The sequence below is a fragment of the Acipenser ruthenus genome, chromosome 16 (assembly GCF_902713425.1).
Source record: "Acipenser ruthenus chromosome 16, fAciRut3.2 maternal haplotype, whole genome shotgun sequence".
Lineage (NCBI taxonomy): Eukaryota > Metazoa > Chordata > Actinopteri > Acipenseriformes > Acipenseridae > Acipenser > Acipenser ruthenus.
In genome coordinates this window covers 188430-207500 of record NC_081204.1, presented here as the reverse complement: position 1 = coordinate 207500, position 19071 = coordinate 188430, and the positions used below count along the sequence as shown (strand labels likewise).

Sequence of the window (19071 nt, the reverse complement as noted above, 5' to 3'; positions counted from 1 at the left end):
GACTAGCCCCTCCATAGTGATGGTATTGACAGACAGACTAGCCCCTCCATAGTGATTGCATTGACAGACAGACTAGCCCCTCCATAGTGATGGCATTGACAGACAGACTAGCCCCTCCATAGTGATGGCATTGACAGACAGTCTGCTTTCTGTCTGTGTTAAGCACTCCCTATGCTTCATTTAGAGAGGCTAAAGAAACGTTCAGATTTATTTGTTCCTGGTTTCTGACAGTATCAGTATTGAGTGTGTCATGGCTGCAGTATTGGCATGGTGTCCATCCCACTGCAGTATCTCACCCTCCTGTCTCTCTCTGTGTCCTCTCTCTGTCTCCTGTCTCTCTCTGTGTCCTCTCTCTGTCTCCTGTCTCTCTCTCTTTCTCTTTCTCTCTCACCTGCTTTCTTCTCTTTTGGTTTTTTCTTTCTTTTGAAAATGGCTGTTTCATAGTATTAGGTCATTGAAAAACACTTGTAATTTTCAAAAGTTGTACATGAATACAGAACTAGAATAACAGAAAACAACATTTTTAAAAGTTTGCTGGCTGAGTGTGTTTTGTTCAGGTGTTTTAAGAACAAGAATAAAAAAACAAACATAAGAACTTGAAAATAGATTTAGAAATGCTGAAAGAAACTCTCGTAAATTCAAAGGCAGACATTTCAAACTCCCTCTTTCTCTGTGTCTTCAAGTTTATTTCAGTATTTCTGAATCTACCACTGTTGAGTGTTTTCTAGTTATGGATGCAACTTGACAATAAAACGAATTCTGTGTTGTTAAAGTTTATTTTTTATTGCTCTGTATATTCTGCTTTCTTTCCTGTGATTCGTTGCACAGAAGTGATTTCCAAACCTGATTCATTCCATTGTAGTAAGAGGGACCCCCCCTGTGTGTCTGGATTGGAGGACTGGGGAGCCTGCGAGTGGTCCAGGCTCAGGGAATGCTGGGATACAGAGGGCTTCCCAGCGCTCGGCCTCATGGGGACTCCACGGGTCTTCGCTTTCCATTCTAACGGAGCTCTCAAGTACTGAACTGAACTGAGAATGGGCTCAATCACACCTTTACTTGTTTTCAGCTCTGAAACAGGTGCAGCGTTCAAGTTAGCGATAGCATTTTATAACTTGTAATCTGCAGCTTGTTAGGAGCTGAGAACAATTGAAGAGGTCTGACTGAGCAGATGATCTGTTCAGGGAAGGGTCAGGTGAAGTAATATAAACCAGCAGACACAGGGGGGTCCCCAGGACGAGGGCTGGGCAGCCCTGTCCCCTATCACCCGTCTCTTCAGTTCACCCCCCCGCTGCTGGAGAAGAGACTGGAGAGGGCGGGTCAGCTGCTGCTTCCACAGCCCGGTCACTGTGAGGAGCAGGAGCGACTCTTTCTGCACTGATTGTATCTTCTTGTGTCAGGTTTTATTTAATCTGTGCGTGCATATCTGTTGCGTGGAGGATGAGCCGTGCTTCATGGATATGTGTGTGAGCACTAAGAGAAAGCCTTGCGCTTCTGTAATTCACTCGGTGTGTCGCAGGAGCGAGGAGAGGTCCGGGTCCGGGTCTGGTGACGGTGGCGTTCAGCGCGCATCTGTGGAACTCGTTAGAAGCAGAAAGCTATTTCTGCTCTCATTCGTGCACCACGCGTTGCGCAATCGATTGGCTGGTGATTCCCACGCGGAGAATCAATACTCAAGTCACGGGACACTCATTCCCTGCGCGCGTTTCAGATTCCCATTAGAAAATCCGCATCACGAGTGTGGAGGTACAGTCCGGAAGTTACGTAGAAACATTTGATTGATAAACAGTATCAAAGAGTCAAATAAATTGAAAGAAACGTCACTCGAATGACTTTTTTTTCTTTCCTAAAAATGTAACCTGTGATATAAAGTGCATGTAATCTTCTGAATGGAGCGGCTCCGATTGCACGCTGTTATATCACACCGTGTAGTAAAACGCAGTGATGCTCTGTAGAGATCTAAATAGAACGATACTTTTCATGGAAATGTTCGTTTGTTAATTCGGGATCGGGGTGCAGTAATCGTGCTCGATGCTGGGTAGAGTGTTGAGCTGGCATTGGGATCTGCTCCTGCACAGCGCCTTGTGCACCCCACTTACACCACTGCCGTGTGTGTGTGTGTGTGTGTGAGGAAAAGGAAGTGACGATCGGGACAGTCTGCATACCCCCGCGGAAGCAGGCGGGTTGTCCTGTAGAAACACGTTGTGGGTCGGGAGAGAACTGGGTTCTGACGTGTGGAGAAACCCAGTCAACACGGGTTCACTGGACAGCTCAGCGCGATTCAAACCGGCCGTCCACCCAGACACAGACACGCTCGCCCTGTGAGAGGAAAGCGAAGCCACGCTCAGCGGACCCCAGCCGTTCTCAGGACGGCTAAGTAGTTTATTGTAGTTTTTCTCCAACCAGGAGAGCATGGCGGATTATCTGATCAGCGGCGGGACGGGCTATGTCCCGGAGGATGGACTCGCGGCCCGGCAGCTTTTCAACTGCGGAGACGGACTGACTTACAAGTGAGTGACCGAAACACAACCGGACGAGCGAGGCAGCGGCACTCCGAGGACTTGCATTACTGAGTGATAATCATCATCAGCATCATATTGCATTTAAACAGTGCGATAATATAACCTCTCTCGTGTCCGCGTGTCTCCGTATTGTTTGGAAGTCATTTTGGTGTTGCTCTGAAATCTCTTCTTGGTGTTTGTTGTCTCTCGTCCTGCATTGCCAGCACACACTGAGCGGTGCTGAAGTGCAGAGCCCACGGCGCGCGGTCTTACACCTCTGTATAAAACAGCGATTCTGTAATAACCGAGATTCGTTCAGTGGTGACACAATGCACTCTTAATTAATAGCACTCCTTAAACATAGCAGATCGTACACGTGTGTATTTGTGTTGTAATCCTGCAGATCGTACACGCGTGTATTTGTGCTGTAATCCTGCAGATCGTACACGTGTGTATTTGTGCTGTAATCCTGCAGATCGTACACGTGTGTATTTGTGTTGTAATCCTGCAGATCGTACACGTGTGTATTTGTGCTGTACTCCTGCAGATCGTACACGTGTGTATTTGTGCTGTAATCCTGCAGATCGTACACGTGTGTATTTGTGCTGTACTCCTGCAGATCGTACACGTGTGTATTTGTGTTGTAATCCTGCAGATCGTACACGTGTGTATTGCTGGGGGTGGGTTGTACTGGGAATAAGAAACTCAAGTGCTGCTGCCAGTATATTACTGGTTTTAGACACGCTGCTTTGTGAATAAGGGCAGTCATTTGGGGAGTAAACTAACCTCAAAAGCGCCATCTTTAGAAATACTGACGAGACCTACTAAATTCAACGCCAAACGTCTGGGCTTTCTCATTGAAGACGTCGAGAAAGACTTCCAAGTGGAATTGATGACGTTCCTTTTGGTATTTCTAAAGCTAGCCCTGTTGCATGCTGAATAGTTATTAATAACTTTGGAAAAGCGTCTTTGGAAGTGGGTGGAACTGTAGTGTACTGCAGGTGCTGTGCTGAGTGGAGCAGTGTGACTGGAGCTGTATGAGGTGGAGCAGTGTGACTGGAGCAGTATGATGGTGGAGCAGTGTGACGGTGGAGCAGTGTGACTGGAGCAGTGTGACTGGAGCAGTGTGACTGGAGCAGTATGACGGTGGAGCAGTGTGACGAGCTGTGTGACGGTGGAGCAGTGTGACTGGAGCTGTGTGACTGGAGCAGTATGACACTGGAGCAGTGTGACTGGAGCTGTATGACGGTGGAGCAGTGTGACACTGGAGCAGTGTGACTGGAGCTGTGTGACGGTGGAGCAGTGTGACGGTGGAGCAGTGTGACTGGAGCAGTGTGACTGGAGCAGTGTGATGGTGGAGCAGTGTGACTGGAGCAGTGTGACGGTGGAGCAGTGTGACTGGAGCAGTATGACGGTGGAGCAGTGTGACTGGAGCAGTATGACGGTGGAGCAGTGTGACTGGAGCAGTGTGACGGTGGAGCAGTGTGACTGGAGCAGTGTGACTGGAGCAGTGTGATGGTGGAGCAGTGTGACTGGAGCAGTGTGACGGTGGAGCAGTGTGACTGGAGCAGTGTGACTGGAGCAGTATGATGGTGGAGCAGTGTGACTGGAGCAGTATGACGGTGGAGCAGTGTGACGAGCTGTGTGACGGTGGAGCAGTGTGACTGGAGCTGTGTGACTGGAGCAGTATGACACTGGAGCAGTGTGACTGGAGCTGTATGACGGTGGAGCAGTGTGACACTGGAGCAGTGTGACTGGAGCTGTGTGACGGTGGAGCAGTGTGACGGTGGAGCAGTGTGACTGGAGCAGTGTGACTGGAGCAGTGTGACTGGAGCAGTGTGACTGGAGCAGTGTGATGGTGGAGCAGTGTGACTGGAGCAGTGTGACGGTGGAGCAGTGTGACGGTGGAGCAGTGTGACTGGAGCAGTGTGATGGTGGAGCAGTGTGACTGGAGCAGTGTGACTGGAGCTGTGTGACGGTGGAGCTGTGTGACGGTGGAGCAGTGTGACGATGGAGCAGTGTGACTGGAGCAGTGTGACGGTGGAGCAGTGTGACTGGAGCAGTGTGACGGTGGAGCAGTGTGACTGGAGCAGTGTGACGGTGGAGCAGTGTGACTGGAGCAGTATGATGGTGGAGCAGTGTGACTGGAGCAGTATGACGGTGGAGCAGTGTGACGAGCTGTGTGACGGTGGAGCAGTGTGACTGGAGCTGTGTGACTGGAGCAGTATGACACTGGAGCAGTGTGACTGGAGCTGTATGACGGTGGAGCAGTGTGACACTGGAGCAGTGTGACTGGAGCTGTGTGACGGTGGAGCAGTGTGACGGTGGAGCAGTGTGACTGGAGCAGTGTGACTGGAGCAGTGTGATGGTGGAGCAGTGTGACTGGAGCAGTGTGACGGTGGAGCAGTGTGACTGGAGCAGTGTGACGGTGGAGCAGTGTGACTGGAGCAGTGTGATGGTGGAGCAGTGTGACTGGAGCTGTGTGACGGTGGAGCAGTGTGATGGTGGAGCAGTGTGACTGGAGCAGTATGACGGTGGAGAAGTGTGACGGTGGAGCAGTGTGACTGGAGCTGTGTGACTGGAGCAGTGTGACGGTGGAGCAGTGTGACTGGAGCAGTATGATGGTGGAGCAGTGTGACTGGAGCAGTGTGACGGTGGAGCAGTGTGACGGTGGAGCAGTGTGACTGGAGCAGTGTGACGGTGGAGCAGTGTGACTGGAGCAGTATGATGGTGGAGCAGTGTGACTGGAGCAGTGTGACTGGAGCAGTGTGACGGTGGAGCAGTGTGACGAGCTGTGTGACGGTGGAGCAGTGTGACGGTGGAGCAGTGTGACGAGCTGTGTGACGGTGGAGCAGTGTGACTGGAGCTGTGTGACTGGAGCAGTATGACGGTGGAGCAGTGTGACTGGAGCAGTATGATGGTGGAGCAGTGTGACTGGAGCAGTGTGACTGGAGCAGTGTGACGGTGGAGCAGTGTGACGAGCTGTGTGACGGTGGAGCAGTGTGACGGTGGAGCAGTGTGACGAGCTGTATTATAAAGACGTTTCGGAGGGCTGTATCGCATCACTGTCGGGGTGTATGATGCATTATAAAGACGTTTCGGAGGGCTGTATCGCATCACTGTCGGGGTGTATGATGCATTATAAAGACGTTTCGGAGGGCTGTATCGCATCACTGTCGGGGTGTGTGATGTATTATAAAGACGTTTTGGAGGGCTGTATCGCATCACTGTCGGGGTGTGTGATGTATTATAAAGACGTTTCGGAGGGCTGTATCGCATCACTGTTGGGGTGTATGATGCATTATAAAGACGTTTCGGAGGGCTGTATCGCATCACTGTCGGGGTGTATGATGTATTATAAAGACGTTTTGGAGGGCTGTATCGCATCACTGTCGGGGTGTATGATGCATTATAAAGACGTTTCGGAGGGCTGTATCGCATCACTGTCGGGGTGTATGATGCATTATAAAGACGTTTCGGATGGCCTCCTCTCTGTCTGTTGTGCTGCAGTGCTCGTGTGAGTCTCTGTGTCGCTGTGCTGCTCTCGTCTCGGCGACGCTGGCAGTTCTAATAATAGTCAGTTCTAATAATGGAGCTTTCCGTCCAGCTTGCAGAAGTCTCCCCAGTGACCTCTAACCCAGAAGAGCACGTCCCAGCTGCCTCAGTCAGTCTGCAGGAGGGGGCAGGAGGTACAAACATGTGGATACAAACGCTGCGGACGTCCGTTTGCCTTTTAAAACTCTTGAATCATCAAAGCAACTTTTCAAATGTGTCAGCAGTAGAGATGATATAATTGCACAGCAGTGTGATCCATCCCAGGTTTCACAGAGTTTAATAAGACACCCCTGAGCTTGTTACCTAAACACACTGGGGCGAATCGAGCTCATAGGAAAACCTGGAATGGATGAAACCACTGTGCAGTGGGAGCCTTCTTACCATCCCGCGTGTGTGTGTGCGAGAGTGACCCACTGTGTATAGCTCAGGTGAGTCTTGTTAAACTCGGAGAAACCCAGGAATGGATCACACTGCTGTGCAGCGGGAGTCTGATTCCCATCCCTGGAATGTGTGCTGATGTAGAAAGCGAGCCTCTGCCATGGCCAGCCCTCTATGTGTCTGCTCTGCTCGAAACAGAGGACTGACTGTTTGTTTGTTTGCTTGTTTCAGTGACTTCCTCATCCTGCCCGGGTACATCGACTTCACAGCAGATCATGTGGTGAGAGTCCCTCAGGCTGTCCGAGGGGTTCATACTGCTGCCCTTCACAAGAATGCAGTGCTGGGGGACTGTGTGTCTCTGCAGTGCTGGGTGACTGTGTGTCTCTGCAGTGCTGTAGTCAGTGCTGGGTGACTGTGTGTCTGCAGTGCTGTAGTCAGTGCTGGGTGACTGTGTGTCTCTGTAGTGCTGTAGTCAGTGCTGGGTGACTGTGTGTCTCTGCAGTGCTGTAGTCAGTGCTGGGTGACTGTGTGTCTCTGCAGTGCTGTAGTCAGTGCTGGGTGACTGTGTCTCTGCAGTGCTGGGTGACTGTGTGTCTCTGCAGTGCTGTAGTCAGTGCTGGGTGACTGTGTGTCTCTGCAGTGCTGTAGTCAGTGCTGGGTGACTGTGTGTCTCTGCAGTGCTGTAGTCAGTGCTGGGTGACTGTGTGTCTGCAGTGCTGTAGTCAGTGCTGGGTGACTGTGTCTCTGCAGTGCTGTAGTCAGTGCTGGGTGACTGTGTGTCTCTGCAGTGCTGTAGTCAGTGCTGGGTGCTGATGGACTCTCTTGTGTTTGCTGTCAGGACCTGACCTCTGCCCTGACGAAGCGCATCACACTGAAGACCCCCCTGGTCTCCTCTCCCATGGACACAGTGACCGAGTCCAGCATGGCCATCGCCATGGCAGTGAGTATGAGGGGTCTGGACAGGCTTGAGTGGGGCTCTGTGTAGAACAGGCCGGGAATACAGAGCTGCGTTACTTCATCCTGTTCAGGGGTCAAGGGGTGATAGACAGATCAGCAACCCCATCTTGATGAAGCGTGCAAGAGTAACATCTCTCTCTCTCCTCTCTGTCTCTCTCTCTCTCTCTCTGTCTCCTCCACTGTCCTGTCTCTCTCTCTCTCTCTCTCTCTCTCTCCTCTCCTCCACTCTCCTGTCTCTCTCTCCTCTCTCTCTCTCTCAGCTCACGGGAGGGATTGGATTTCTGCATCACAATTGCACACCGGAGTTCCAGGCCAATGAAGTGCGCAAAGTCAAGGTAAACAAGATCACTGCCAAGGGGGGTTCTAGCCTGCGTGTGTGTGTGTGTGTGCGTGTATGTGTGTGCGTGTGCGTGCGTGTGTGTGTGTACGTGTGTGCATGCATGTGTGTGCGTGCGTGCGTGTGTGTGTGTGGCGGGGTGCCTCCGCCCCTGTGTGTGTTGTGTGGTATGTTGTGTGTTGTGTTGTGTGTGGTGTGTTGTTTTTTGGGTATGTATATTGGTGCACAGGATATAATTGGGCTGTGCAGCAGGAATGTTGTAATATGTATTTCAGGATTGAGCAGGGTTTCATCGCAGTCCTCTCCTCTCCTCTCCTCTGCCCTGTAGAAGTATGAGCAGGGTTTCATCACAGTCCTCTCCTCTCCTCTCTTCTCCTCTCCTCTCCCCTGTAGAAGTACGAGCAGGGTTTCATCACAGACCCCGTGGTGATGAGTCCTCAGAAGCGTGTGCAGGACGTGTTCCAGGCGAAGGCACGGCACGGGTTCTGTGGTATTCCGATCACAGAGAGTGGGAAGATGGGCGGGAAGCTGGTGGGAATCATCTCCTCCCGAGACATCGACTTCCTGAAGGAGGAGGAGCACAGCCTGCCACTCAGCGAGGTGGGGAGGGGTTTAAACCAGGGGGGAGGGGCTAGAACAGTGGATGTGAAGGGTAAACACAGAGATGAATTGAAACCAGGAGGGGGCGCTCAAACCAGGGGAGTAAAACGAGGAGGGATTACTGGTGCTGTGCTGGTTTGGATTGATCTCTGGGTTTGTATTGATCTCTGGGTTTGTATTGATCTCTGGGTTTTGGATTGATCTCTGTGTTTGTATTGATCTCTGTGTTTGGATTGATCTCTGTGTTCGGATTGATCTCTGTGTTTGGATTGATCTCTGTGTTTGGATTGCTCTCTGTGTTCGTATTGATCTCTGTGTTTGGATTGATCTCTGTGTTTGGATTGATCTCTGTGTTTGTTTGGATTGATCTCTGTGATTGGATTGATCTCTGTGGTTGGATTGATCTCTGTGTTCGGATTGATCTCTGTGTTTGTATTGATCTCTGTGTTTTGGATTGATCTCTGTGTTTGTTTGGATTGATCTCTGTGTTTGGATTGATCTATGTGATTGGATTGATCTCTGTTCGTATTGATCTCTGTGTTCGGATTGATCTCTGTGTTTGGATTGATCTCTGTGTTTTGGATTGATCTCTGTGTTTGGATTGCTCTCTGTGTTTTGGATTGATCTCTGTGGTTTGGATTGATCTCTGGGGTTTGGATTGATCTCTGGGTTTTGGATTGATCTCTGGGTTTGGATTGATCTCTGGGTTTTGGATTGATCTCTGGGTTTGGATTGATCTCTGTGTTTGGATTGATCTCTGTGATTGGATTGATCTCTGTTCGTATTGATCTCTGTGTTTGGATTGATCTCTGTGTTTGTTTGGATTGATCTCTGTGTTTGGATTGATCTCTGTGTTTTGGATTGATCTCTGTGTTTGGATTGCTCTCTGTGTTTGGATTGCTCTCTGTGTTTGGATTGATCTCTGTGTTTGGATTGATCTCTGTGTTTTGGATTGATCTCTGTGTTTGGATTGCTCTCTGTGTTTGGATTGATCTCTGTGTTTGGATTGATCTCTGGGTTTTGGATTGATCTCTGGGTTTGGATTGATCTCTGTGTTTGGATTGATCTCTGTGATTGGATTGATCTCTGTTCGTATTGATCTCTGTGTTTGGATTGATCTCTGTGTTTGTTTGGATTGATCTCTGTGTTTGGATTGATCTCTGTGTTTTGGATTGATCTCTGTGTTTGGATTGCTCTCTGTGTTTGGATTGCTCTCTGTGTTTGGATTGATCTCTGTGTTTGGATTGATCTCTGTGTTTTGGATTGATCTCTGTGTTTGGATTGCTCTCTGTGTTTGGATTGATCTCTGTGGTTTGGATTGATCTCTGGGGTTTGGATTGATCTCTGGGTTTGGATTGATCTCTGGGTTTTGGATTGATCTCTGGGTTTGGATTGATCTCTGGGTTTGGATTGATCTCTGTGATTGGATTGATCTCTGTTCGTATTGATCTCTGTGTTTGGATTGATCTCTGTGTTTGTTTGGATTGATCTCTGTGTTTGGATTGATCTCTGTGTTTGGATTGATCTCTGTGGTTGTATTGATCTCTGTGTTTGGATTGATCTCTGTGTTTTGGATTGATCTCTGTGGTTGTATTGATCTCTGTGTTTGTTTGGATTGATCTCTGTGTTTGGATTGATCTCTGTGTTTGGATTGATCTCTGTGTTCGGATTGATCTCTGTTTTTATTTGGATTGATCTCTGTGTTTGGATTGATCTCTGTGTTTGGATTGATCTCTGTGTTTGGATTGATCTCTGTGTTTGGATTGATCTCTGTGTTTGGATTGATCTCTGTGTTTGGATTGATCTCTGTGTTTGGATTGATCTCTGTGTTTGGATTGATCTCTGTGTTTGTTTGGATTGATCTCTGTGTTTGGATTGATCTCTGTGTTTGGATTGATCTCTGTGTTCGGATTGATCTCTGTTTTTATTTGGATTGATCTCTGTGTTTGGATTGATCTCTGTGTTTGGATTGATCTCTGTGTTTGGATTGATCTCTGTGGTTGGATTGATCTCTGTGTTCGGATTGATCTCTGTGTTTGGATTGATCTCTGTGATTGGATTGATCTCTGTTCGTATTGATCTCTGTGTTTGGATTGCTCTGTGTTTTGGATTGATCTCTGGATTTGGATTGATCTCTGGGGTTTGGATTGATCTCTGGGGTTTGGATTGATCTCTGGGGTTTGGATTGATCTCTGGGGTTTGGATTGATCTCTGGGTTTTGGATTGATCTCTGTGTTTGGATTGATCTCTGTTCAGGTGATGACGAAGCGCGAGGACCTGGTTGTGGCCCCGGCGGGAGTCACTCTGAAAGAGGCCAACGAGATCCTGCAGCGCAGCAAGAAGGGTGAGAGGAAGGAGAGGGAGAGGGAGAGGAGAGGAGGGGAGGGGAGGGCAGGGCAGAGCAGGGCAGGGGGAAATGAGAGAGTAGGGAGCTGGAGGGTCAGGAGGGTTGGGGGAGAGATTGGTTAGATCTCTTATTAAAATGCAGTGGAATGACATCCTCCCCCAGGGAAGCTGCCCATCGTGAACGAGCAGGGGGAGCTGGTCGCCATCATCGCGCGCACCGACCTCAAGAAGAACCGTGACTTCCCGCTCGCCTCCAAGGACGCCAAGAAGCAGCTGCTGTGCGGAGCCGCCATCGGCACTCACGAGGACGACAAGTACCGGCTGGACCTGCTGGCAAAGGCCGGCGTGGACACGGTGGTGCTGGTGAGTCCAGCTGGGAGCACTGGGAGGGTAGCACTGGGCTACTGCACTGGGGGAGCTATGGGAGTGGCAGCATTGTACTGGGAGTGTGCCGTGTTGTACTGGTTATCTGATTTCCACCCCTCCTCTCTCAGGACTCCTCTCAGGGGAACTCAATCTACCAGATCAACATGATCCAATACATCAAGGAGAAGTACCCAGAACTGCAGGTCATCGGGGGCAACGGTGAGGCGGGGGGGGGGGGGGGGGCAAGGGTGAGGCGGGGGGGGGGGCAACGGTGAGGCGGGGGGGCAGTTTTAACCCCTTGTGCTCTCCTTGTTTTCTCCCCTCAGTGGTGACAGAGTGGGGTTAGGGTTAGGGTTTGGGGTTTGGTTTCGGGGTTCGGGTAGGGTCGAGGGCTGGGTTGGTTTGGGGAGGGGCGGTGTTAGGGTTTGAGGAGGGGCGGTCAGTGTTGGGGTTTGGAGTGGGGCAGTGTTAGGGTTTGGGGTGGTCAGTGTTGAGGTTTGGGGTGGGTCAGTGTTGGGGTTTGGGGTGGTCAGTGTTGGGGTTTGGGGTGGGGTGGTCAGTGTTGGGGTTTGGGGTGGTCAGTGTTGGGGTTTGGGGTGGGTCAGTGTTAGGGTTTGGGGTGGTCAGTGTTAGGGTTTGGGGTGGTCAGTGTTAGGGTTTGGGGTGGGGTGGTCAGTGTTGGGGTTTGGGGTGGTCAGTGTTGGGGTTTGGGCAGGGGCAGTATTAACCCCTTGTTCTCTCTCTCTCAGTGGTGACGGCGGCCCAGGCGAAGAACTTGATTGATGCTGGGGTCGACGCTCTCAGAGTGGGTATGGGCAGCGGATCCATCTGCATCACACAGGAGGGTAAGTGAGAACCAGTGAGAGCAGGGCACTGGGGAGACTGGGACCCAGACCAAGCGCTAGAACCAATACACTGGGGAAGGGTAAAGACCAGTACCGTGCAAGACGGGAAACCACTGTGAGGTGTGCAGACCTGTCCCTTCTGCACCCGGGTTACTGTGCAGTATCTCTCTTTCTCGCACTCTGTCCTGCATCCTATACCCTAACCCCTCCCTTCCCCCTCTCCCCTCTCCCCTCTCCCCCTCCCTCTCTCCTCTTTTTTCTCAGCTCTCTCAGCCTCTCACTTTACTCTCTTCACACTCCTCTCTCTGTGTTTCTCTCTCTAGCTGCTCCCAGTGTCCCTCCAGATCTCAGGTCCCACAGCCCCAAAAGCCCATCTATAGTAACGGGATTTTGTAGTAAGTCCCTCCCACTGCCGCACACAGCACTCCCATTGGTTCTCCCTGTGTGCCTGCTGCTCTGATTGGCTCATGGGTCTGCTTTGTAGAAGTAGATGATTAGCTGGGGGTTTTGAGGCTTTTGATGCTGGCTCCGCCCATTAACTGTGACTCAATGAGACTGACTTCTCCCCCGCTAACCTTAATCAACAAACTCGTGATTTCTGACTTATTGTAGTTGTATTGAGAGGACTGTATTCAGCCCATGCATTCCATCATGGGCCCCCTTGTCACTTTACATTGCGTGTGTGTGATAACCTTACCAGTATCTGAACCTCGCATCTCTCCTGCACCTCCCTGCCAGTGTCACTAGGTGGCACAAGGGAGTTTCATCCTGCAGTCTGTGCTGCCCCCCAGGATGAATGCATTCTTCAAACACGCACACGCATGCACGCATGCACACGCACACACTCACGCACTCATATTCTCTTTGCTTCTCTGATGCACTGGTGTAAGTTTGTGTGGGGCTGCAGGATAATCGCTGTGCCAGCGTGTGTGTCTCTGCTGTGCTGGGGGGGTGCACCCTGTGTGTGTGTCTACACTGGCTTTTCCTTACTCCTTCACTCCCTCACTTCACTCCCTCACTCCTCACTTCACTCCTTCACTCTCTGACTGCACGGCTACTCTGCCACTTACTGCAAGTCTGTCCTGCGTATAGCAGCGTGTGCTCAGGACTATTCTCAGTGTGTGTGTGTGTGTGTGTGTGTGTGTGTGTGTACTGTCTCTCTCTAGTGCTGGCGTGTGCGTTGTCACTCTCCCCCTCTCTCTCTCTCTAGTGCTGGCGTGTGTGTTGTCACTCTCTCTCCCTCTCTCTCTCTCTAGTGCTGGCGTGTGTGTTGTCACTCTCTCCCTGTCTCCCTCTCTCTCTCTCTCTAGTGCTGGCGTGTGTGTTGTCACTCTCTCCCTCTCTCTCTCTCTAGTGCTGGCGTGTGTGTTGTCACTCTCTCCCTCTCTCTCTAGTGCTGGCGTGTGTGTTGTCACTCTCTCTCTCCCTCTCTCTCTCTCTAGTGCTGGCGTGTGTGTTGTCACTCTCTCTCTCTCTCCCTCTCTCTCTAGTGCTGGCGTGTGTGTTGTCACTCTCTCCCTCTCTCTCTCTCTCTCTCTCTCTAGTGCTGGCGTGTGTGTTGTCACTCTCTCTCCCTCTCTCTCTAGTGCTGGCGTGTGTGTTGTCACTCTCTCCCTCTCTCTCTCTCTCTCTAGTGCTGGCATGTGTGTTGTCACTCTCTCTCCCTCCCTCTCTCTCTAGTGCTGGCGTGTGGACGGCCTCAGGCCACGGCGGTCTATAAGGTGTCGGAGTACGCGCGGCGCTTCGGGGTCCCGGTGATCGCCGACGGGGGGATCCAGACGGTTGGGCACATCGCCAAGGCACTGGCACTCGGGGCATCCACAGGTGAGAAGACCACAGCACAGACTGGCACAGCATAGACTGGAATGGCACAGCATAGACTGGAACAGCACAGCTTGGACTGGAACAGCACAGCTTGGACTGGAACAGCACAGCAGGGATGGAAATAAGACTCGTCAGTTTCAACCATTCCATTTACTACAAGCTCGATTTGCCCCAGTGTGTACTGGCAACAAGCTCAGGTGTGTCTTAATAAACTCTGTGAAACCAGGAATGGATCAAACTGCTATGCAATGGGAGTCTTATTGCCATCCCTGCTTGTATGCCATGTATAGTGAGTGTCTCTCTCTGTCTCACAGTGATGATGGAGTCTCTCTCTCTGTCTCTCAGTGATGATGGAGTCTCTCTCTGTCTCACAGTGATGATGGAGTCTCTCTCTCTGTCTCTCAGTGATGATGGAGTCTCTCTCTGTCTCTCAGTGATGATGGAGTCTCTCTGTCTCTGTGATGATGGAGTCTCTCTCTGTCTCTCAGTGATGATGGAGTCTCTCTGTCTCTCAGTGATGATGGAGTCTCTCTCTGTCTCTCAGTGATGATGGAGTCTCTCTCTCTGTCTCTCAGTGATGATGGAGTCTCTCTGTCTCTCAGTGATGATGGAGTCTCTCTCTCTGTCTCTCAGTGATGATGGAGTCTCTCTGTCTCTCAGTGATGATGGAGTCTCTCTCTCTGTCTCTCAGTGATGATGGAGTCTTTCTGTCTCTCAGTGATGATGGAGTCTCTCTCTCTGTCTCTCAGTAATGATGGAGTCTCTCTCTCTGTCTCTCAGTGATGATGGAGTCTTTCTGTCTCTCAGTGATGATGGAGTCTCTCTCTCTGTCTCTCAGTGATGATGGAGTCTCTCTGTCTCTCAGTGATGATGGAGTCTCTCTCTCTGTCTCTCAGTAATGATGGAGTCTCTCTCTCTGTCTCTCAGTGATGATGGAGTCTTTCTGTCTCTCAGTGATGATGGAGTCTCTCTCTCTGTCTCTCAGTGATGGAGTCTCTCTCTCTGTCTCTCAGTGATGATGGAGTCTCTCTCTCTGTCTCTCAGTGATGATGGAGTCTCTCTGTCTCTCAGTGATGATGGAGTCTCTCTCTCTGTCTCTGTGATGATGGAGTCTCTCTCTCTGTCTCTCAGTGATGATGGAGTCTCTCTGTCTCTCAGTGATGATGGAGTCTCTCTCTCTGTCTCTCAGTAATGATGGAGTCTCTCTCTCTGTCTCTCAGTGATGATGGAGTCTTTCTGTCTCTCAGTGATGATGGAGTCTCTCTGTCTCTCAGTGATGATGGAGTCTCTCTCTCTGTCTCTCAGTAATGATGGAGTCTCTCTCTCTGTCTCTCAGTGATGATGGAGTCTTTCTGTCTCTCAGTGATGATGGAGTCTCTCTCTCTGTCTCTCAGTGATGATGGAGTCTCTCTCTCTGTCTCTCAGTGATGATGGAGTCTCTCTCTCTGTCTCTCAGTGATGATGGAGTCTCTCTGTCTCTCAGTGATGATGGAGTCTCTCTCTCTGTCTCTCAGTAATGATGGAGTCTCTCTCTCTGTCTCTCAGTGATGATGGAGTCTTTCTGTCTCTCAGTGATGATGGAGTCTCTCTCTCTGTCTCTCAGTGATGATGGAGTCTCTCTGTCTCTCAGTGATGATGGAGTCTCTCTGTCTCTCAGTGATGATGGAGTCTCTCTCTCTGTCTCTGTGATGATGGAGTCTCTCTCTCTGTCTCTCAGTGATGATGGAGTCTCTCTGTCTCTCAGTGATGATGGAGTCTCTCTCTCTGTCTCTCAGTAATGATGGAGTCTCTCTCTCTGTCTCTCAGTGATGATGGAGTCTTTCTGTCTCTCAGTGATGATGGAGTCTCTCTCTCTGTCTCTCAGTGATGATGGAGTCTCTCTGTCTCTCAGTGATGATGGAGTCTCTCTCTCTGTCTCTGTGATGATGGAGTCTCTCTCTCTGTCTCTCAGTGATGATGGAGTCTCTCTGTCTCTCAGTGATGATGGAGTCTCTCTCTCTGTCTCTCAGTAATGATGGAGTCTCTCTCTCTGTCTCAGTGATGATGGATTCTTTCTGTCTCTCAGTGATGATGGAGTCTCTCTCTCTGTCTCTCAGTGATGATGGAGTCTCTCTGTCTCTCAGTGATGATGGAGTCTCTCTCTCTGTCTCTCAGTGATGATGGAGTCTCTCTGTCTCTCAGTGATGATGGAGTCTCTCTCTGTCTCTCAGTGATGATGGAGTCTCTCTGTCTCTCAGTGATGATGGAGTCTCTCTCTGTCTCTCAGTGATGATGGAGTCTCTCTGTCTCTCAGTGATGATGGAGTCTCTCTCTCTGTCTCTCAGTAATGATGGAGTCTCTCTCTCTGTCTCTCAGTGATGATGGAGTCTCTCTCTGTCTCTCAGTGATGATGGAGTCTCTCTGTCTCTCAGTGATGATGGAGTCTCTCTCTGTCTCTCAGTGATGATGGAGTCTCTCTGTCTCTCAGTGATGATGGAGTCTCTCTCTCTGTCTCTCAGTAATGATGGAGTCTCTCTCTCTGTCTCTCAGTGATGATGGAGTCTCTCTGTCTCTCAGTGATGATGGAGTCTCTCTCTGTCTCTCAGTGATGATGGAGTCTCTCTCTCTGTCTCTCAGTAATGATGGAGTCTCTCTCTCTGTCTCTCAGTGATGATGGAGTCTCTCTGTCTCTCAGTGATGATGGAGTCTCTCTCTCTGTCTCTCAGTGATGATGGAGTCTCTCTGTCTCTCAGTGATGATGGAGTCTCTCTCTCTGTCTCTCAGTGATGATGGAGTCTCTCTGTCTCTCAGTGATGATGGAGTCTCTCTCTCTGTCTCTCAGTGATGATGGAGTCTCTCTGTCTCTCAGTGATGATGGAGTCTCTCTCTCTGTCTCTCAGTGATGATGGAGTCTCTCTCTGTCTCTCAGTGATGATGGAGTCTCTCTCTCTGTCTCTCAGTGATGATGGAGTCTCTCTGTCTCTCAGTGATGATGGAGTCTCTCTCTCTGTCTCTCAGTGATGATGGGCTCCCTGCTGGCTGCCACCTCCGAGGCTCCCGGAGAATATTTCTTCTCTGATGGGATTCGGCTCAAGAAGTACCGCGGCATGGGCTCTCTCGACGCCATGGACAAGAACCTGGGCTCCCAGAACCGATACTTCAGGTACCACAGTACCTCCCTCTACACCCCCATACCTCCCTCTGTACACGAGAACCTGGGCTCCCCGAACCCATACTTCAGATACCTCCCTCTGTACACGAGAACCTGGGCTCCCCGAACCCATACTTCAGATACCTCCCTCTACACCCCCATACCTCCCTCTGTACACGAGAACCTGGGCTCCCCGAACCCATACTTCAGATACCTCCCTCTGTACACGAGAACCTGGGCTCCCCGAACCCATACTTCAGATACCCAGACCCTTACCTCCCTGTCTGTCCCCAATATGCCAACAGACCTATTCCCTCCCTCTCTCTCACCCTCCCCTCTCTCTCTCTCTCTCTCTCTCTCTCTCCCTCCCCCCTCTCTCCACAGCGAGTCTGATAAGATCAAGGTGGCTCAGGGGGTGTCGGGGGCGGTGCAGGATAAGGGCTCCATCCACAAGTTCGTCCCGTACCTAATCGCAGGGATCCAGCACTCCTGCCAGGACATCGGGGCAAAGAGCCTCACGCAAGTCAGGTGGGTCTGTCTGTCTGTTCACACACACACACACACACCAATACACACCCCACACTGCTACACAACACTGATCCCTGTCTGTGTCTGTCTCTGGCAGGTCTATGATGTACTCGGGGGATCTGAAGTTTGAGAAGCGCTCCACGTCGGCGCAGGTGGAGGGCGGGGTGCACAGCCTGCACACGTAAGTCACAGCGAGAGAGAGTGAGGGGGCGGGGCTGAGACTCCTGAAATAACACACAGCGAGGGGGCGGGGCTGAGACTCCTGAAATAACACACAGCGAGGGGGCGGGGCTGAGACTCCTGAAATAACACACAGCGAGGGGGCGGGGCTGAGACTCCTGAAATAACACACAGCGAGGGGGCGGGGCTGAGACTCCTGAAATAACACACAGCGAGGGGGCGGGGCTGAGACTCCTGAAATAACACACAGCGAGGGGGCGGGGCTGAGACTCCTGAAATAACACACAGCGAGGGGGCGGGGCTGAGACTCCTGAAATAACACACAGCGAGGGGGCGGGGCTGAGACTCCTGAAATAACACACAGCGAGGGGGCGGGGCTGAGACTCCTGAAATAACACACAGCGAGGGGGCGGGGCTGAGACTCCTGAAATAACACACAGCGAGGGGGCGGGGCTGAGACTCCTGAAATAACACACAGCGAGGGGGCGGGGCTGAGACTCCTCCTGAAATAACACACAGCGAGGGGGCGGGGCTGAGACTCCTCCTGAAATAACACACAGCGAGGGGGCGGGGCTGAGACTCCTCCTGAAATAACACACAGCGAGGGGGCGGGGCTGAGACTCCTCCTGAAATAACACACAGCGAGGGGGCGGGGCTGAGACTTGTTTGTCATTGAGGACTTGTAGAGTTTCTTTTAATAGTAGCTGTGCTGCTGTGTGGCACTGCTTCAGTTGTGTCTGTTTCTGCGCAGGTATGAGAAGAGGTTATTCTGAGGACGCTGTGAGGATCTGACCAGCTGCTCTGCTTGAGTGTTCCCAGTCCTCCCAGTCCATCCCAGCACTCCACACGCCAGGCAGCCAATAGCAACTGGGGGGGGGGGTGTGGCCTGTACAGACAGTCCTCTGTGTGTGTGATATGCAGTCTCATGAATGCGACAGTGTGTGTGTTTGTGTGCCAACAGTTCTGTACAGAATATTTTATTCCCTTAAAATGACCTGAGAGTTCAAAACATGAACTCTTTGTATTTTTTCCATGATCCCGTTCTCTCTCTCTCTCTCATCTTCTTGTGTGTTTGATCCCTGTCTGCAGTACAGTGTCGTTCATGCAGGGACTGGTTCATTAGCAAAGCTCATGATTTTAGCCAGACCTGAATTTCTGCACTCGCTGGTAGAATATTAATACAGCAGAAGCTCAAAGCTAGGAACACAGCTGGACCGGAGACTGACTATCAGATGTGATGTCTGAGACTCTCAGTCTGCTATTGTTTTCAGTGCTTTCATTAGCATCTACTGGATTAACCCATTAAGTGGACAGGCTACTTTGTCATGTTCTGGAGTCTGTTTAACTGGCATCTGCCTCTTTAACTACATTGTTATAAGAACTTACTCTTTTTGTTAAACGCTAAAGTGAAGTCTGATGCAGCTGCTGATTCATGCCTTTCTGATGACTCGATATAAAATAACTGAAGGCTGAAAATAACCCATCTCTTGGTGTTTATTCAGTGCTGATGAAGCGGCTTCATTTTCT

General features: G+C 50.7%; 2 protein-coding genes and 1 long non-coding RNA gene across 5 annotated transcripts in view; 2 read left to right on the top strand and 1 right to left on the bottom strand.

Moving 5' to 3' along the window:
- LOC117971121 (E3 ubiquitin-protein ligase ARIH2-like) overlaps positions 1–777 on the top strand; it is a 14803-nt gene extending 14026 nt beyond the window's left edge. For both annotated transcript variants that reach the window (XM_058988216.1, XM_058988217.1), the window contains one exon: positions 1–777. This exon is cut by the window's left edge and continues 662 nt beyond it. The gene's annotated coding sequence lies outside the window, so the exon portion shown is untranslated.
- An 808-nt stretch (positions 778–1585) lies between these two features.
- On the top strand, positions 1586–19023 carry LOC117412321 (inosine-5'-monophosphate dehydrogenase 2). Of its 2 annotated transcripts, XM_058988214.1 has the most exons (15): positions 1586–2507; positions 6663–6711; positions 7270–7371; positions 7649–7723; positions 8119–8325; positions 10582–10669; positions 10835–11034; positions 11166–11256; positions 11787–11882; positions 12206–12277; positions 13563–13706; positions 16704–16848; positions 17221–17364; positions 17462–17545; positions 18296–19023. In XM_058988214.1, the coding sequence occupies exons 1-15, from the start codon at positions 2410–2412 to the stop codon at positions 18315–18317; spliced, it is 1617 nt and encodes a 538-aa protein (XP_058844197.1). In that variant the 5' UTR covers positions 1586–2409; the 3' UTR covers positions 18318–19023. The 2 variants fall into 2 exon arrangements, with proteins under 2 accessions (XP_058844197.1, XP_058844198.1); XM_058988215.1 differs by lacking the exon at positions 12206–12277 and having other exon boundaries at positions 1619–2507.
- LOC131697672 (uncharacterized) lies at positions 16797–17186 on the bottom strand. Its single transcript, XR_009307440.1, has 3 exons — positions 17101–17186; positions 16981–17050; positions 16797–16930 (listed from the first exon to the last, which is right to left on the bottom strand). It is a non-coding gene; the product is annotated as an uncharacterized LOC131697672 (long non-coding RNA).
- Positions 19024–19071: the final 48 nt, after the last annotated feature.

Coding starts and splice junctions, on each gene's coding strand:
- LOC117412321 (XM_058988214.1), top strand. CDS start 2,410: ATGGCGGATTATCTGATCAGCGGCGGGACGGGCTATGTCCCGGAGGAT. Junction 6,712..7,269: donor ACTTCACAGCAGATCATGTG/GTGAGAGTCCCT, acceptor GTTTGCTGTCAG/GACCTGACCTCTGCCCTGAC. Junction 8,326..10,581: donor ACAGCCTGCCACTCAGCGAG/GTGGGGAGGGGT, acceptor ATCTCTGTTCAG/GTGATGACGAAGCGCGAGGA.